The 20,118-nt window shown below is 35.7% G+C and overlaps 1 protein-coding gene across 1 annotated transcript in view; it reads left to right on the top strand.

The window, feature by feature from the left end:
* LOC129224133 (FH1/FH2 domain-containing protein 3-like) overlaps positions 1-20,118 on the top strand; it is a 56,443-nt gene that overhangs the window by 23,965 nt on the left and 12,360 nt on the right. The window contains exons 9-12 of the mRNA XM_054858549.1: positions 3,794-3,955; positions 5,166-5,281; positions 6,130-6,204; positions 8,050-8,242. Of these exons, the coding sequence (XP_054714524.1) occupies positions 3,794-3,955; positions 5,166-5,281; positions 6,130-6,204; positions 8,050-8,242 (546 nt within the window). The remainder of the gene's footprint in view (positions 1-3,793; positions 3,956-5,165; positions 5,282-6,129; positions 6,205-8,049; positions 8,243-20,118) is intronic.

Here is a 20,118-nt window from a genome sequence, read left to right as displayed (position 1 = left end):
AAACAAGCGAGAGAAGTTAAAGAACATTTTTAAGCGCTTTTTGGCGTTTTCGCCCCCATTGTGTGATGCTCCAAATACGCCATGTTGTTTATTTCACTACCTATGCAAGTGTTGTACATTTAATTAAAACAAAGAGCGAATATTTGACGCATTTTTAGTTCGGTTCTCATTATGATAATTTAGGATTATTATTTAAGTGATTTTTTTACTTATTTTTACAAAAAAGGAAGTATTGTATTCGCGAAAAAATTTTCACTCAAAAATCGCCCTTAATTTCCATTTTGCTCACCCCCAAATGAATGTTGAGGTTTTTTTTCGATTCGACCACATGCGGAAAAGTGCCTAAGAATGTATAGACACGCGAAATATCCATTTTGACCATCACCGAGGTAATTACAACGACTTTTCTCGTGACGTCTGTATGTATGTGCGTATGTGTGTATGTGCGTATGTGCGTATGTATCTCGCATAACTCAAAAATGGTATGTCCTAGAAAGTTGAAATTTGGTACATAGACTCGTAGTGGGGTCTAGTTGTGCACCTCCCCTTTTGGTTGCTTTCGGATGTTCCTAAGGGGGTCTTTTGCACCTTTTTGGGGGGAAATCATTGTTAATTTCGATGTAAACTCAAGTGGCGTTATAATTTGTCGGACACTTGGCGATATATCGCCAGTCTTTTGGTCGCCAAGTTTTGTCGCCAACTTGGCGACAAATTTGGCGGATTTTTTTTTTTTTTTTTTGGTTTCAATTTGGCCATTGTTGGTGATATTTAGAGAATAAATATTGAATCACATTAAAATAGCGAATAATGGGGAAATGACATTAAATTGGAGTAAAAGGAAGTCATGTGATGGACACATCAGCTCGTTAACTCTACAAATTTGGATAAACCGGAGATCTGGAAAAACGGAGACCAAATAAGCGAGATTCAACTGTACTTATAACTCTATATTTTTGATCGTGGCTATCCTTATACGAATACTGGAGGAATAAGAAGCAAAGATTTATACTTAATGTTCCAACCATTGCCCGGTTTGCGCTGAATAGTATAACCATTCTAAATTGAATGGTTAACTTAAAATAAAATGAAAATTTTAAACAATATAACTATACTATTTATACAACTCTTACCCAAAATAAAAACTTAAAGCCTGATTGCTTCGAGCTTAAATACCTTTCCAAGCCGAAGAAACTTCGAATGCAGCTAGTTTACAGTTAAAAAGTTACGACTTAAATTAATAAGGATTAAATTTTCAACAGATACCTCTGCCTTTTAAAATGCATCTATCCTTATGCGACACTACTTTTTTTACGTACGCATATCCTTATACAAATAAATTATACATGCGACTTTTCATTTTTATGGGGATTATTATTCTCATATTATAGGCGGACAGTTATCATGGATGTTCCCTTTTAACCAGCAAGGCCTCTATTTTCGCAACCGTTAATCCTAGATGCATATACTTCCAATTGCAAAAGTTTTCAAAATCAGATGCAGAGTTAAGATATGGAAAGTTTGAAACAAAAATAAAAATGAGTCAAAAAAATAAAAATAATTAACTTTTTATGCGGGCCCCAGGTCCCCTAACTTATATTTGGAGAAATAATCTCCGTTAAAAACTATTACTGACACAAAAAACTTGACATTTGTGTGACCAAAATTCAAGGAGATATTCCAGTTTTACGTTTTAAGGGACCATACAGAAGATGAGATTGGAACTTAGGCCCTTTCAGAAGAATGGCAGGTTATCAAAGTAAAAAACACAAAGTATTTATATTTTTCATTGCTATTCAACGATAAACGGAAATGTTATGCCGTGATATGCAAAAACACACTGAAAAACAATTTGAAAAACCACACTCTATGCACACATATAATTTTAAACACTTGTTAACTGCTACATTTTCCCCCAAAAGGTGTTATTGACGGCGAGTGAAATGTGGTGTAAGTCACAAAACGCTGCGTTTCATATCTCGGTGAACATTGGTCGTACTAATTTCAAACTTTTTGTGTTGGAATTATTTTTCAATGGAGAATATTTTCTAAATATGAGTTAGGGGATCTAGAGCCCGTATAAAAAGTTATTTTTTTTTATTTTCTGATTCATTTTTATTTTTGCTTCAAAGTTTCATTGTCTGAACTCCGCATCTGATTTTGAACATTTTTGCAATTCGAAGAATGCATCTAGGACCAACGGTCGCGAAAATAAAGGTCTTGCAGGTTAAAACGGAACACCCTATGTATATTTAGTAGCAAGTTACCGCCCTAAGCCAGGGCTAAATCAGACATACATGAACTACACCGCCAGCTCAGTTATTCCAATCCGAGGACTGCAGTTTCGTGCTTTTTAGCATTCATCAGCCCGGAATAGGAATCACATGAGCTGGAGGCGAAAAACCTCTTAAGGGAGCCAAGAGAGCCAAACAAACTGGTAGCCAATGCAGAACTAGCACACCAGATGAGTGACCGCAGCAATGGTGTGGTTCAACTCAAAGATTGATGGCAAAGCATGGTATTTTGTAGCAAGTTACCGCCCTAAGCCAGGGCTCCATGCTTTGCCATCAATCTTGGAGTTGAACCGCACCATTGCTGCGGTCACTCATCTGGTGTGCTAATTCTACATTAGCTACCAGTTTGTTTGGCTCTCTTGGCTCCCTTAAGAGGTTTTTCGCCTCCAGCTCATGTGATTCCTATTCCGGGCTGATGAGTGCTAAAAAGCACGAAACTGCAGTCCTCGGATTGGAATAACTGAGCTGGTGGTGTATTTTAAGTATTCCTGTTTATATGTCTTTCTTTTAAGTCGCACCAATTCTTATAAGCAAGTGTGCAGGGTAAATTATTAGTTATGCGCAGTCAATCAGTAATGAACAGGTCTGTCTAGTATAGTTCTGTTTATTTCATTTATTTATTTATTTTTATTGTTGTTGCTCAGACAAACCTTCGAAAAGCGATTTGTTAGTTATCCATTTTTTAATTTTATTGTTGCTCGAATCAGTAATTCAAGATAGTTTAAGTTTGATTATATTTTAAGTAAAATAAGTGTTTTAATATTGTTGAATACTTTTTTGTGTATTTCCTGAATTCAGCTTGCATGACCTTTACTAGTTTTTAGCACGATCATAACTAAAAGAGTAGGAACATAACTGGTCAAACCAGTGTATTCCAGGTAATTTCAAAAAATCTACATAAATCATAATTATAAATTAAATAGAAAGTCGTCCGTCAAGGTATGACGGGTGAAAATTTCTACCCTTCTTCTACATTTAAACGAAGCCATTGCCTGTTTGGTGATACTATTTTGATAGTTTAAATTTTAACCCTAACTCTAGTGGATTAACATTTAACTCCAGCAGATAGCGTTCATAGTTGACCTTTATTTCATTTCTTCATTCCCCTGAAATGACACAGTCTTACCAGTAAAACAGTTAAGTTATCGGATCGAGTTCAGCCTTGTCCCAATAAAGCCTTTCCTTGCATGCCAAATATTACTAAAACACATTACAAACTATCATGACGTGGCGTGAGTTTCATTGTTGAACCATACGGGTTACTCGATAATCGGCTATTATTTGTATGAGGATGAAAATATCACCGGTATAAAAGTGAAACTTCGAAGTTCTAACACCGTTATAGTTAGTTTTTTACATGAACTAGCACTACAGCATTTGTATCCAAATTTTTAAAAACCTTTAAGCATGCCCGTAATTAGTAATTTATTCTATAACTCTTCATTTTAGATGTCACACTCTCTATGTGAATGTACATGAATTCACTTCTCTTCATTTTGCAGGCGAAGGGCTTCAGCTTGGAGTACCTGAGCAAAGTGCCCGAGGTGAAGGACACGGTCCACAAGCACTCCCTCCTGCACCACATCTGCACTATCGTCATGGAAAAATTCGTGGAGTCGACGAACCTCTACTCCGAGTTCGGGGCCGTCACCAGAGCCTCGAAGGTAAAACTGTAACATCGAGGGCACGAATTTGCATGGAGAAGCGCAACATTGCATTTGTTTGATGCAATATCAAATATCATATATGATGAATAATGATGTATTAACCGAAATACTGATTTCATGAAGCAGAACAAATCCAAGAATGTTCATTAAATCTATAGCGAATGGCGCAGGAGAATTTATAACTATTACTAATAATTAATCTGTAGCGTTTCATCACAGAATCGTTAAATATTTCACTGGTTATCATAAGTTAAGGAAAAATCACAAAAATGACGATTACTTAAAAAGTTACATGTAGAATTTTATGAAACTTACCCACAATATGCAACACATACTAAGATATAAGACAGCATAAAAAGAAATTATCAGACAATTATGGCAGCGTAAAAAATTAACACATCCCTATAATGAACAAATCGAAAGTGTCAGTTTGCTATAGGAAAAGAACCTTAAAAATGGAATATGTTCCCCTCTAGAATCAATACAGCACATACAGTAATGTGTGATGCTCTCAATTATGCGGTTCATCAGTTCCACAGAAAGCGGGATCCATTGCTCTTGCAAAGCAGTATCAGCGCGGCAAGGGTCTGAGGGGGCGGCTTGGGAGCAGCTACACGTCTCCTTAAAGCATCCCAAACGTGCTCGATAGGATTCAAGTCTGGGGACCGAGCTGGCCATTCCATGCGGAGAAATGTAGCCTGTTGAAGATAATCATCGACGATGCGAGCTCTGTGTGGTCTTGCGAAATTGTGCTGTAACAGGAGAGCATCACCTATTGCCCAGGCAGATGGGCGCACATAAGCGTCAAGGATGGCATCTCTATAAACCTGAGCATTCACGGTTCCCCTTGAAAGACATGGAGGTCTGTGCGTCCACATAAAGAGATGCCTCCCCAAACGCAGATACTGCCTCTTTCGTGGATGTTATGCAACATTCACACAGCGTCCGTACATCCGTCACCGACGTATGCTTAGTTTTCGGCCGGCGTTGCCATGACAGCAAGCCGTATTGTACGGGACCCGTCGACGGGACGAGAAGCCAGATATCTGACGGCTCATCCGTCAGATATCTAGCTTCTCGTCCGTCGACGGGTTCACACTACATTCCATCAAAAATTTTAAATAACTGCGTAATTAGTTTTAACTGCATGTAGTGTCCTGTTTAAATACGACAACCGTTCATATCTTCCATGTAATTTTGTTGGTAGGTCGATTTCGACGAAGTTGCCAAGAACTTGGTTAAGATGGAAACTGAATGCAAAGCTTCGTGGGAATATTTGAAGGCAGTAACGAAACATGATGGCATACCCATCAACAAATCCAGGTGATGTGAAATTTAGAAATGTTCAATACCAAATTGTCACATAATCATATCATTATTTCTAATAAAATCTATGAATATAGAAGTTTAAATGAAAACCCTTAAGAAATAAACTACGAGATATCAAAATATAGAGGACACTGTAGTTTTTCAAAGCTAACATAGAACCTCTTGGCTATGATGGGACTTATTTACCTTGCGTTCGACGAACCTCACCGGTCGACCGGTGAGTAACCCGGTTACTAACCGCTGCATTCTATGATCAACCGGTTACCGCAACGGTTACCATTCTAAGCAGCTGATTGGTTGATTGGAGCACGTGATCATTAGCTATCACGTGATTAACTAACCGGTCGCTGCCGGTCGTGCCGTCGAACGTAAGCTTAGCAATAGAGACGTTGTAAACAGAACACTACAGTCCTTAAGCGCGGGCTAAGACAGAACTACATGCACTAAACTAACAACCCGAATGTCATATCTAGAGACTGCAGTTTTTTCCTTGTTATGGGCTCATCAGTCTGAAATAGCTCATAAATGAGCTCGAGACAGATGTTCTCTTATTGAAACTAAAATTACCAACATACTGGATACAAAAAATGTCATCGGTATATTGCATTACAAACTGCTTTAATGCATTTTTTTCTGAATATTTTGAAAATTTACGATATTTTCATTTCAATAGGCAACTAAATGCAATGCATTAAGTGTGTTGATGATGTGGATATTGTTGATATTTTGATCTAGGTGCATAGAAGTACAATACAGTATATCAGAATTTACTAACGTTATAACTGATACAACATATAAATAATGGCGTACTGAAATCATAAACTTGTTTAATTTTTTTGCAGGCTGTCTGACTTCTTGGATGATTGCGCACAAAGAATTATCGTTCTTGGTATCATTCACAGGAGAGTCGTCAACAGGTAAGTATTTTGGCTGGTTTAATCATAAAACGAATCACTGTTATTTTTATCATTCTTGCACTTTTATTTTCCGTACTGTTTTGTAAATGTGTGACTTGGTTGGATAAGTAAAGAAAAAATATTTAAACAATAATCTTCTGAAGTCAAATTCAAAGAAAAGTACCACGAGATAAGTAAAGCACAAATAAACATGGAAGTTGGCACTTAGTTCTACTTCTTTGATATATTGGGGGACAAAAATCCGATGTGTAAAAGTTTACGAACAGTCTCCTCTAACCCTACTAACTCCATGGTTTCAAAAGTGTGCCCCGCTCGGCCGTGGAGGTCCGAGTTGATTTCGTTGATACACTGTAAAAAATTTCCGAAACGTTACTGGTTATTTCCGTAGAACGTCTCTGGATTTCACACGTTTTCACCTATTTCCCCGTAAAAACAAGTATCATCACAAAAAAGTTTCCTGAATCGCTGCGAGTTGCACGCGTGCACACTTTTTACTGTTGTGGAAAATATTTTTAGCAACCAATTTAAAGATTGAATGAACGTGTTTATTAAGTGTATCGGCCTAAGTTTGCTTACGGCTTGTCCAGATTGACTAAGCTCCCAACGAGAGTGAAAAAGTCAATGGATAGCTACAGCTTTGCAAGGCAGGAATTGTAGGCAAAAAATATGCTTGGTTCACTCTTGCATAGCTTGGGTGGTGGTCGCTCTGATTTTTATGGAGTATTTTGGGTAAATCAGGAAGGTTCTAATCAATAACACTAAACCTCCTTATTTTTTTCTAGAAGGTTCTAAAGATATGAGTGGCTTTAACAGGGGAGATTTCGCACTTCTTCATAAAGTTTCAAGGTTAATTTCAGAAAGGTTACTGAATTTTAGCGGAAAACGCTTCTGGTTTTTCCAAGATATGTTACTGGAAGAAATTGGGCACATCAGCTGCCCATTATTTTCCAGGAACGTTTCTGAATCGTTTTTAAGTGTAAGAGTTGATCAGCTCTGCGTCTATATAGAATTTTACGCATGCGCTTTCAACTCTACCTCAGTTTTTTATGCTAGATGGAGTATTACACAAGCCACCGTGAAAGTTCTCCCGAACAGTTAGAGCTTTCTTAAAATCGGCACAACTCACTCCAGAAGTTGTACAACTCGTTCCAGAAGTTGCACAACTCGCTCCAGAAGTACGCCCATTAACAATGATAACTTCGCACTTTTTTTTACAGTTTATGAATGAAAATGTAAGGAAATATTTAGTCCAGTTAGGTTAACGTAGAACCCCTATAACTGGAGAGGCCGACCCACCCCCCATATTGGAGCAAGGGTATACTTATCGCACAACAGGGAAATACAGAATAAAAGACATTCTGTAGAACACTGCAACATGTTAGCAAAGATTAGAGAGCATTTATAACGTAATGATAGTAACATCATGAGAAAAAAAATCAATATTAACCTCACACAAGCAAGCTCCATTTTCAGGCTGCCGCAGTCACTTCGTCGACTATTAATTATCCATTTCTCTTTTTTTTTTCTGCATCTGCTGGAAAGCTGAAGAGCTGAAATCCCTTTTTTTTTTGTAGCTATTTGCACAATTAACAGCCGAACAACCACACATTTGACTCAATTTAACACATGCTATAGAAATGTAAACATCCGCTGCGAAGCACTGGATCAAGTTTGCTCCAAAATGGCGGATGCATCGGCTCCTCCACGATACGGACCTTAGGTTAACGGTTTGACGGTGACACAGTGATGGTGTGACAAGTTTCATATGTGACGGTGGAACCATCCTCCTAGTTGTAGGAAAGTTAAGAGTATGAATAGAGACAATACGACAATTTTCTGCTTCAGGTTTCTGAAACTGCTGGTGTTCCTGGGATTCCCGTCGCACCAGATCCGAGAGGCGAAAGTGCACAATGTGTGCAAAGTGATCAGCGAGTTCGCCCTGGAGTACAGGACGTGCAGAGAGCGGGTACAGCAGCAGATAGAAAAAGCAGCCGCCCTCAAGGAGAGGAACAAGGCCAGGGCTAAGATGGTGGCAGAGGTGAGTGACTTGTTTTGTAGATACTATTTTTTGCAGTGCTGCAGAGTCGGACTGATTTTGGGGTTAAAGAATCGGAGTTGGAGTTCGGAGCGAAAGGCTCAACAAACTCCAAGAGTCGGAGTCGATAATCTTTCCTCCGACTCCGACACTGCGGTGGAGTCGAAGTTGGACTGGTGTTGGAATAAAGAAGTCGGGGTCAGAGTCAAAGGATCTGAAATTCCCGAAGTCGGTCATTTTCTCTCCTACTCCACAACTCTGCCTGGGCTTCCGAATCGGATTGATTTTGGGGAAAAGGAGTCGGAATCAGAGACGAAGGATCTAATATTCTCGGTGTCTGTCATTTTCTTTCCGATTTCGAAACCCTGACTTTTGCTTTCCTACCGATTGCAACAGCTACAAAATCTTTGCCGCAGACTTTCTTCCCACGTCATTGGTTTTGCGTCGTTAACCCAGCCTCACATCACGAATTGTTTTACGATTAATTGCAATTCGTGCCGTCATTAAAAAGAACTCATCGAGAGGACTTTTATTCGTTGCTTGCGTTATGACGTCGTGTGCAACACAGCACATGTCTTATTTTGGTGTAAAACCGTGGCAACACAGGCAACAGCATGTTTTGTAGCAGTCGTGATTTGTGTGAAACTAATTTATTTATCTTTGCTAGTAAGAGCTTGGAAAAAAGCTCTTGTTCTTGAAAAATACAATAACCTTTTTTACACAGTACATGTTTTGACATTATTAAACCTTACTGTTGAATAAAGTATGCTGAGTCAAGAAAGTATGTTTGAAAGTCAAAACCTGTACTTAATTTACATACTTTTAAGTGAGGTTTGATAACTGAGGATAAAATCTGGTTTCACGCAAGTTGAGTTTTAGTAGGTAAGTCATGCCTACATGTTGATAACAACTTGCAATGTAGGGTAGACGAGGGCACGTTTACGCGGATGTTTTTCAATGAATTTTCTAGATTTTCATTTTGAACCAAGGAAATTTTAGACATTGTGGTTTTATAGAGCAGTTAATGGAGTGAACACTTGTATATCCAGTTATTGCTCAGCTTGTGTTTTTAACCATAAAAAAAAACTTGCCCCGAGCACGAGGCAAGTTTACGCATTGAGTGGGGCACGTTTTCTACATAATAAGAATAATAACAAGGAGTAAGTGAAATAGGTATTAAACCAAGTTTAACTATTTTATTTTTCTTAAAACACTTTGAAAACAAGAAAATCACAAATAATTAATTAAAGAACATTTTATAGGCTAAACTAAAATCATAGGGCTAATTGCTAATCAAAAACAGAAACTATTTAGTCATCTTCTTCATCACTGAATTTACTAACAAAAACAAAGTATTTCTTTTCGCATACTTGTCATGAGGTTTCGTTTTGACATCTAAGACATAGAACCCTGTCTTGTCCTTTTTTCCATTGGTTGTATGCTTTCAAACAATAGATGCAAGCACAATTTTCTACTTCGTGAACAGAATTGTTCATTAATTTCCTTTTTACAGAGTGTACTAACTTTTCCCCTGTCGCAGGATTTGGTTTCATAATTTTTTCTTTGATGTCTTCTATTTCTGCTTCAATAAAAACTTGTAAATTTTAAAGTAATTTCTTTTTTTTGTTTTGTTCTACCCATTCTGTTTTTTTCTTTGTAACTTCTAATCTTCTTCTTTAACCGGAGAATCAGTTAGGATTGTGAGCATCCTCTTTTGTTTTCCTTCCCTAGTTCCTGAGCTTTGGTCCTACTTTTTCAAATGGTCTCAGTTGAGACAGTCCATATGTGAAGATGTGGAAGGCCTACTGGGAGAAATACTTGGATTATCGATGAGCCCTTTTTAGTATTTTGACACCTAACGTAGTTCTGTTAGTGTTTTGAACGTAATGTCTTACGATTTTCAAAATAAAGAAAACGTATTACAGGCTGAATTGTGTGCAAAGTTAAAGCTAAACAGGCATGAAGACAACACTATGTGATTGTAAGCTATAAGATACGAATCTATTACTTAATTAAAATTGAATGGTGATTTTCGAAACTAAAAAACCTGAAAATACTAAAGGTTTGAGACAGTACAGAGCGAAAAAAGCGTCCGGGGCCCGTTTAGAAGTAAGACAGAGTAGTAAGACAGAGTAAGAACATACGTAAATGTGCCCCGATGAAAATACGTAAACGTGCCCCGTCAGCCAGTTTGAATTTATGTTTAATGTGCAACAAAATTTAATAACTTTTCTATCCATACAAATACAATTCTCAAAAAAAAAAAAAAAAACATCAAAATCTGCTATTCTTTATATATTTATTTGTTTTTAACGAAGTATTATTTATTTAAAATAAGCTTCAAAATGTTCAACGCAAAATTTGCTCCGCTTGGTAGAAAACAGATTTGTACATCCGCATGCTAAACCGAAGCTCGACTGATGCTCAAAAACTTTTGAGAAGATTTGCTAGGGAGCAGCATCAATCTGGTATGACTGTTAGCTTTTCATTTATAACTCGTTTCGAAAAAAGGGCACTGCGTACACGTACCCCATACGTAAACGTGAAGCGGTCTACTCTACTATATATTTCATACTAGCTGACCCAGCCACGCGTTGCTGTGGCAAAGAAGTTGGATTAAAATAAACTTGAACTCATTATTTTGATAGAATCAAATAAATATTTTTAATAGAGCTTAAAATAGTATAGCCGATTTTATAACATATGAGATTGATAATGGGCGTTATTCAATTTAAAAACGATTCCTAAATGTTCCTGAAAAATTATGGGCAGCTGATGTGGCCAATTTCTGCCAGTATCATGTCAAGCCAAAACCCGGCAAGTTTTCCGATAAAAGTTAATAACCTTCCTGAAATCATCTCGGAAGCCTCTTGAAAAATTCGAAGATCTTCCCGTTTGAAGTTAGTCGTGTTTCTGGAACTTTAGTGTAAACTTAGGAAGGGATACAAAAAAAAAGCTTAGCACCTTTCTGATTTATTAAGGAACTTCTATAAGCAGTAATGCAAACATAGCCAAAGCTTAGCCAGAACTGCAAGCAATTATCGAAAATTTTTACTCAGTAACGTCTCGGATTTTTTCTTTTCTTTTTTTTTTTTTTTACAGTGCAGGCTGAAGAAAGTACTTATTGAATTCAGTAAGTACTAACTAAATTTTCTATGGAAAAAGCACTATACTTACGCTTAGTAAATTTTGTAAGTATGACTTCCGCAAAAAAAAAAAAAAAATTACTTGAAAGTGATAGTAAATATCGAAACTGATTGTAAAATAACCGAATGTAGAAACTAAGCGTACACCACCATACACTTTTAGATTCTACACTACATTTTATTCACCTCAGATTTCTCTACAGTTTTTAATCAATAACTTCTTTACAAAATACACTAACTAAATACAAAACATATAAAAATTAAATTTTTTCAATGAAGTAGATAACATTGACTTCGAACTATTGTTTCTATTATTTGAAAACTGAAAACTGTCTAAGCACTAAGTTTTGCACAATGTTCTTGATCAACCAGTCTTTTGCTAATACGAAAAGTATGATAACTTTCCACGTGTGAGTAGGCAATATTTCGTTGCCCATAAGAGAAATATTTATGTTTCAAGAACAAACCGAAAGAAGACATTTTTTGTTCTTTAAATCTATTTATGATCTTTTAGTCCAGGATCTGAAGGGGGTTGAGCATACATGGAAAGGCTGACGCAATATTATTTCTGATTATTGTTACAGGCACGATGGTGATTATGAAACCACATGTCGTCGCCCCCCTGGGTGGTCGACAACCCCGGGGGAGGGGGGAAAGCAGTGGGGGAACCGTTTTCTAAAAGACTCATAACTCGCGAACTATTTGAGATAAAACACTGAAAAAAGTGGCAATCGACGCAACAAAACAAGTGCTTCATAAAAGCTAAATATAATTATGGACCTATCTGTGTTGGTTTCTGAGTAAAATTCCATTTTTCGCAAACAAGCAAAATTTTTGAATAAAATGCGCAAAACAAACTTTTTGACCAAAATAAATTCCGAATCAAAATTGTTTGATATTTTTTTTCAAATAATGTCCAAAATATCATTATTCAGTTTGTTAAAATCATTTAAGTACTGTTAACGCGTTGAAAAACAAAATGACAGTAGCAAGCTCGAACACGATTTGCATTATAGTTCAGGATCTGAAGGGGTATTTTTAACATGCATGGAAGACTTGACGCAAAACTATTTCTGATTAATGTCACAGACACTATAGTGAATATGAAACAACATGTCTTCGCCCCCCTGGATGGTCGACCACCCCGGGGGAGGGGAAAAGCAGTGGGGGGAGCCGTTTGCTAAAACACTCATAACTCGCGAACTATTTGAAATAAAACACTGAAAAAAGTGGCAAAAGATGCAACAGAACAAGGGCTTGAAAAACCTAAATATGTTTATGGTCTTATCTTTGTTGGTTTTTAATTAAAATTCCTTTTTAGCAGTCATGCAAAAATTTTGAATAAAATACAAAAAGCTTTTTTGTCGAAGATAAGTTCTTTTTTAAAATTATTTAACCGTTTAGGGAATCAAAAAAACCTGAAATTTCATTATTCAGTTTGTTTAAAACTACTTAATTATTACCAACGTGAGCGTTAAAAAGCGAAATAGAAAATGCAAGCACTTGCCTAAGTTAGCGCATTGAACAAAACGGCAGTATGCTAAGGAGAAAAAAATAGCCTTATTATCCTTATGACGAACTATTCATTCTTCAGTTTACAAACTTATTTTGATTGCAAAGTATTTAACTATGGCTTTAATTTTGTTATATACTGCTTTAAATTTGAGAGGAACTAGGGAACCAGGCCCAGAGTAGTTTCAATTCAAATATAATTTTAATTTATTTCTATTAACTTGTGTTTTCAATTTGCACAAAAGAATATTGCGGGTATTGCGGGTACTGTTTTGCGAATATTGCTTTTTATAATTTACTCAACAAAGAACAATGAAACAAGAAATAATATGTACTAAATCAATATAAAAAATGAGAAGCTTGAGCTTTTATGAAAACGAATATAAATATAAAATTATACACTAGAGTTCTAAGAAAAGTAATTAAATAAAATTAGTAAAATAATGCGCATTAAAAAATAATTGTAGAATATCAATATGCATACACAAAGTATTAATATGTCATATTCTGAAAGCTGGATCATACTCTTTTTTTTTTTTGACTTGTAATTGTTCTATTGAATCGTTCTCTTCCGAGTATTTTGTAGTTTATGGATTTTTGCTTTAGCCTTAAAAGCACAGTATTTACAGCAAGATGAATTATTAATAAATCAATTACAAGATTATTTACAGCTTTTGCCTGCGCAGGGTGGAATTAAACTATCTGGTAACACTGGCTGCATCATAAGGTGTGGGGCTTTATTGATTTATTTTCATTCAAGTGAAACCCAAACTTGGTTACATCTAAAGGCACTGCTAAGGAACAGGGGAATTGATTCAATAGTATAGTATTGAGCAATACTTCTTAGCACATGTTGGAAAGAATTGCAAGAGCATGGTAAAGAGCTGATATTATATTTATTTCTGATGGAAATGACAAGAAATTATTGTAATGTACTTTCCGGAACTTCTGGTTTTCAAGTTATGAAAACGACAGTGAGATGTACCGATCGTGTTTAAGGTCCACTCGTGTAGTTTGACAATTGGAGAGAAAATTTTATTTTTTATTTGGAGACCTGCAAAATCTTTGCTACATTTGAAAGTAGGGTTTGGGGACATTATGGACCAGAGTCATTCATTCCATCGATAACTTGAACTTTGTTCTTAAAATAGGGTGCTTCTTCCAGAGTTTTGCTGCAAGAAGTATCATTTTTAATTACATTCACGAAATCGGACCTCGCGCTTTGCTTCAGTGAACCATTCTGATGAACCTAACCTAGCATTGGGCTTATTGTATGGGAATCATTTTTAGATGTACTAACATCACTTTTGAGCTAACGTTTCCCAGGTTAAATGTTTACTTGGTTTTCTTTTGCTGTTTTGCAGTCGCTATTGAAGACATAGCCATTGCAGGACTTCTCTGGATAAGAGACTATTCACATTTTCTTTAACGTTCCACTGAAATTTTGATGCGGCTTATGTGGCAATAGCCTCGCTCACTATGTTTCATAACTCAGGTGTAAAATTTGCAAAAGGGTTATCCTGATCATTTATCCTTTCCGTAATTACTTCGTACTTGCAAACTTGAATGTTTTAATTTTTAAAAAAGTGCCATTGTGACCCATACTAAGCAGCTACAATGCGTTAAAGGTTAAGTAATTACTTAACTGGGACATTGTTTTGATAATATTACGGAAATAAAACCGCCAAAACAGGAAAGCCACAAAATTTACTTCGGTTTACGTCGAGTCTTCAAGGTACATTCCGCAAACTTTTTTTTTTCTTTTTTTGTGAATTACCTCAAATGCTTTTTGAGCTTGCTTTTATTTCACTTTTCAACGCTTTGATAATATTTAAGTAATTTTAAACTAACTGGATAATGATATTTCAGATTTTATTGGTTCCTTAAACAGTTAAATAATTTTGATAATTTGAAAAAAAAAATGCGTATTTTATTCAAATTTTTTGCTTGTTTGCGAAAAATAGAATTTTACTCAGAAATTAACAAAGATATGATCATAGTCATATTTAGCTTTTATGGAGCCCTTGTTTTGTTGCGTCGATTGCCACTTTTTTCAGTGTTTTATTTCAAATAGTTCGCGAGTTATGAGTGTTTTAGCAAACGCCCCCCCCCCACTGCTTTCCCCCCTCCCCCGGGGTTGTCGACCATCCAGGGGGGCGAAGACATGTGGTTTCATAATCACTATAGTGCCTGTGACATTAATCAGAAATAATTTTGCGTCAGGTCTTCATGCATGCTCAAAATACCCCTTCAGATCCTGACCCATAATGCAAATCGTGTTCGAGTTTGCTACTGCCATTTTGTTTTTCAACGCGTTAACAGTACTTAAATGATTTTAAAAAACTGAATAATGATATTTTGGACTCTATTTGAAAAAAAAAATCAAACAATTTTGATTTGGAATTTATTTTGGTCAAAAAAAGTTTGTTTTGCGCATTTTATTCAAAAATTTTGCTTGTTTGCGAAAAATGGAATTTTACTCAGAAACCAACACAGATAGGTCCATAATTATATTTAGCTTTTATGAAGCACTTGTTTTGTTGCGTCGATTGCCACTTTTTTCAGTGTTTTATCTCAAATAGTTCGCGAGTTATGAGTCTTTTAGAAAACGGTTCCCCCACTGCTTTCCCCCCTCCCCCGGGGTTGTCGACCACCCAGGGGGGCGACGACATGTGGTTTCATAATCACCATCGTGCCTGTAACAATAATCAGAAATAATATTGCGTCAGCCTTTCCATGCATGCTCAACCCCCTTCAGATCCCGGTCTATTTGCAAAAGCTAAACGAATCAAAAATTGAAGCCTTTCAAATGTGTTTGAAAATTATGACGCTAATAATGGATTACGTGGCAACACAAACATTTCTCCTTTAAACTTTTCCGACAAATATTGTTGACTTTTAATGCAGAAACGTGTACCGTTGCGTAATTTAGGTGGGTTTAAATCGCGAAAAAGAATAAATTGTTGAGCCAATTTTCAACCGGAAATCGTGTAGACGCATTCCTGGTGTATCCAGGGAATTTAAAAATTCATTTGGAGTGTTTACTGCTTTGTTTTCATCGACAACTTGTTCAGCATATCTATATATCTATATATATAAAATCATATATCTCATATATCTTATATATATAAAAATCTCGTGTCACGATGTTTGTTCGGGGTAAACTCCGAAACTACTGAACCGATTTTTCTCAAATTTCATATGTATGTGTCATTTGGTCCAACTTAAAAGATAGGGTGGTTTTCATATTTTTTTATTATAAATAAAATGTTTATTATACATTAATAGTGTGTATTGATTGTTTGGTTCTGTAAATTCTTAATAGATGGCGCTGTAAGTTAATTCAGCCTCAAAAATTTTATTCTTAAGTTAATTAAAATTTACAATGATACTATGTTACGGATATTGATGGTTATCAACGATATCGCCGTAAAAAGGTAGAGTATAGTGGCCAAACTTTTCAATGTAAATGTCAAATTCTATAAATCATAATGTAATTGATAAGCAGCGGGTAGTTTCATACTCACCACTGCTTTTAAAATCGTATAAGGCTCATATAAATGTCGACTTTTGCAGTTCCGTGCAAGCAATTAAAAACGTTGTGAAGTACGTTATTAAAGCTCCTTATTTGGTCGCATTTGAGGTACGAGATATGTACAAAATGACGAAATAGCGCGATGAGTGGATGTATAAGCAGCAGCGAAGCTCTCTGGCATAATTTAGTTTCCCCATATACGAAATAGACCTTTCTGTACAGCTTCTTGCAGTACATCTTTAAAACGGTGAACGAGTAAATTTTACCGAAAATATTTTCTACAAAGAGCACTTTAACCACCAAAAACGACACTGTGTTTTTTTTTTCCTCTATATCTTTTTTTCTCTATTCTAAAATTATTTACCAATATTCCACGCTATTTTATATGCACTGTAAAAAAATCCGAAATGTCACTGATTATTTCTGTGGAACATGTAGGGATTTCACAGGTCCTGAACAGTTTTATTTGGAAAACAACTATCTGCGTCAAAAAGTTTCCTGAATTGCCACATATGTTATGAATGCAGACTTCTCACTGTTGCGAAAAATATTTTTAGCTCCCAGTTTAAAGATTAACTGAGCGTATTTATTAATTTTGTCGGTTTCAGATGAATTAAGATCCGTATGCATTGCTTAAGCTCCCAGAGAGAGTGAATGAGCCTTTGGATTCCGTAGCTTTGCAGCAATCTCAGGCGAGTTAGACTTGCGGTACTTGCTTGCAAGTCTGTTTTACCTTTCTCCATACTTGCAGCATTATTGTTGCAGCTTTCTTGGAAAAGCAGAGATGTGTCAAGCTTTGTATTCAACTTACCTAAGTTATTTCTGAAGAGCCAGCGACACAACTGGCTATTAGCCTGGGATAGTACTGAATTTTTCAAAAAGATTCCCGGAAAATAATAGGAAGGTTAATGAATTTTACTGACGAAATGACTTCACTACCGTCGTCGGGTTCCTTCCAGATTGATGTAACTCTCAATGGGAGGAAGTGAGTCTCTGGATTCCGTAACTTTTCAAGAGTAACAAGCAAGTAGAATTCTTTGTGCGTGCTTGAAAGTCCTTCTTAGCAGTTGCTATGGTTACGATAATGCTTTTGGTACTTTCTTGGTGAGTCGAAAAATGGGCCAAGTTATTACTTTTAACCTTACTTTGGTTCTCTTTAAAAGTTTAAGACAAATGATTGTCTCAAATCGGAGAGGTTTCGAATGTTTTCAGAAAGACTTCAAGATAATTTTAGGAAGATTTCTGACTTTTAGTGGGATAAGTTCGTATTTTTTTCCAAGATATGTTACTGGCAGAAATTGGGCGTATTCGCTGCCCATTATTTTTCCGGACGTTTCTTAATTCAATTTACAGTGTTGAATAAAATCGAAAAAATTACAGAAGCCACGCAAACACAGAACACAACATTCATCAATCTCGGGCATAATTATTAAAGCCAATACATCGGGACCAAAACTTCATCCATAACATAACTGTGCATCCAAAACAAAGTGAATGTTGCTTTTGCATTTGTTTTCATTAAACTTTCCCGAACAGACGGGAATATTTGCGGGCTGTTAATTGTCGAGTGTTAAATACACACACGATAAATGTCGCGAACTGCAGTTATTGATAGCACACAATCATTGGGAAATGAAATTTGTTAATGCAGGTTTGACATGACGGACAAACAGTATTCGTCAAATGTTTAAGATAATTTTGACGACATAATATCCAACACAATAATCATTTCTGCGGTGAAACTATATAACTTTTATGATTGAAGATCTACTCCATAGAGTTAAACAAACACACTGATGTCGAAATCTAGATTTTACACCAAAGATGATGTATAATGAGCATTTAGTGTTCATTGAAGAATTTATGCATTTCAATTCAAATTTGTTGTTTATTCATTATGGTGTGATATCACTTGATCGATTGATCACCGACTTAGGTAACACTGATTTACAATGAGAGAAATTAGTGCTATGACGATGTCTTAGCTACAATTACTGTGAATAATAAGCCATACATGACAACTGAAAAAAAAAATCATAATCACATTGTGCTGACCGTTGATGCTGAACAAGGCTATACAGTTGTCGATAAAAACAAAGCCGTAAACATTCCAACTGAATGTTTAAAAATTTCTGGATATACCAGGAATGCCACTAGACCATATCAGGTTGAAAATTCTTTCACAAATTATTCTTTTTCACAGTTAAAACCCACCTAGATTATGCAACGGTACACGTTTCTTCATCAAAATTTCAACAATTTTGACGGAAAAGATTAAAGGAGAAATTTTGTGTTGCTACGTAATCCATTAATAGCGTCATACTTTTCAAACACATTCGGAAGGCTTCAATTTCCGATTTGTTTAGCTTTTGAAAAGACCATAAATAGATCTCAAGAACAAACAATGTCTACTTTCGGTCTGAACTTGAAACATAAATGTTTCTCTCATGGGCAGCTATTTATCGCCTATTTACAAGTGGGAAAGTCATCATACCTATTTACGTCAGCAAAAGACAGGTTAAGCAAGAATATTGAGCACAACTTGGTGCTTAGATAATTTTCAATTTTCAAATGATAGAAACAATAGATCGAAGTCAATGTTATCTACCTCATTTATAAAATTTTATTTTTATATGTTTTTAATTTAGTTAATGTATTTTGTAAAAAAGTTATTGATTACAAACTATAGAGAAATCTGAGATGAATAAATTGTAGTATACATTCTAAAAGTGTATGTTAGTTTATGCTTAATTCCTACGTTCCGATATTTTACAATCAGTTTCGATATTTTTTATCACTTTCAAGTTATTTTTCTTTTATTTTTATCCGCAGTCATACTTGCAAAATTGACTAAGCGTAAGTATAGTGCTTTTACCATTGAAAATTTTGTTAGTACTTACTAAATTCAATAAGTACTTAATTCAGCCTAACACGCCCATTATCAGTCTCAAATGTTTTAAAATTGGTCAGACTATTTTTTAGCTTTACTAAAAATATTAATTAAATTCTATCAAAATATTGAGTAAAAGAATATTTTAATCCAACTACTTCGCCACAGCAACGCGTGGCTGGGTCAGCTAGTCTAGATATATAAAAATCTCGTGTCACGATGTTTGTTCGGGGTAAACTCCGAAACTACTCAACCGATTTTTCTCAAATTTCATATCAATGTGTCATTTGGTCCAACTTAAAAGATAGAATATTTTTTATAATTTTTTACTGCAAATTTCATATTAATTATGCAATAATAGTGTGAATTAATTGTTTAGTTCTAAAAATTCTTAATAGATGGCGGTGTAAGTTAATTAATCGATATAACTCTAACATCGTATGACTTACTGCTAAAAACACCATGATAAAAAAAGCTCAGAGATGTTGCTTAGAATTTCCATATAACGTTTCGGGATATTACAGGTTATTATTTACTTCCTGAGAAAATCAACTATATTTTTCAAAACGTTTCCTTGAATTGCTACAAATTGCAGATTTCACACCGTTATGAAAAGTATTTTTCTCCACCAGTATCAAGATTAACTAAACGTATTTAATAGGTGTATCGGTTTCGGAGGGATTGCGGTTTGTCCAGATTGACTCAACACCCAATGAGTGCGAAAAGTTATCTGGATCACGAAGCTTTGCAAGAGTTGCAGAGGAACTACATTCGAGCTACTTGCTTGAGAGTCTGT

Source organism: Uloborus diversus, chromosome 6 (genome assembly GCF_026930045.1).
Source record: "Uloborus diversus isolate 005 chromosome 6, Udiv.v.3.1, whole genome shotgun sequence".
NCBI lineage: Eukaryota > Metazoa > Arthropoda > Arachnida > Araneae > Uloboridae > Uloborus > Uloborus diversus.
This window is presented reverse-complemented; position numbering and strand designations above follow the sequence as displayed.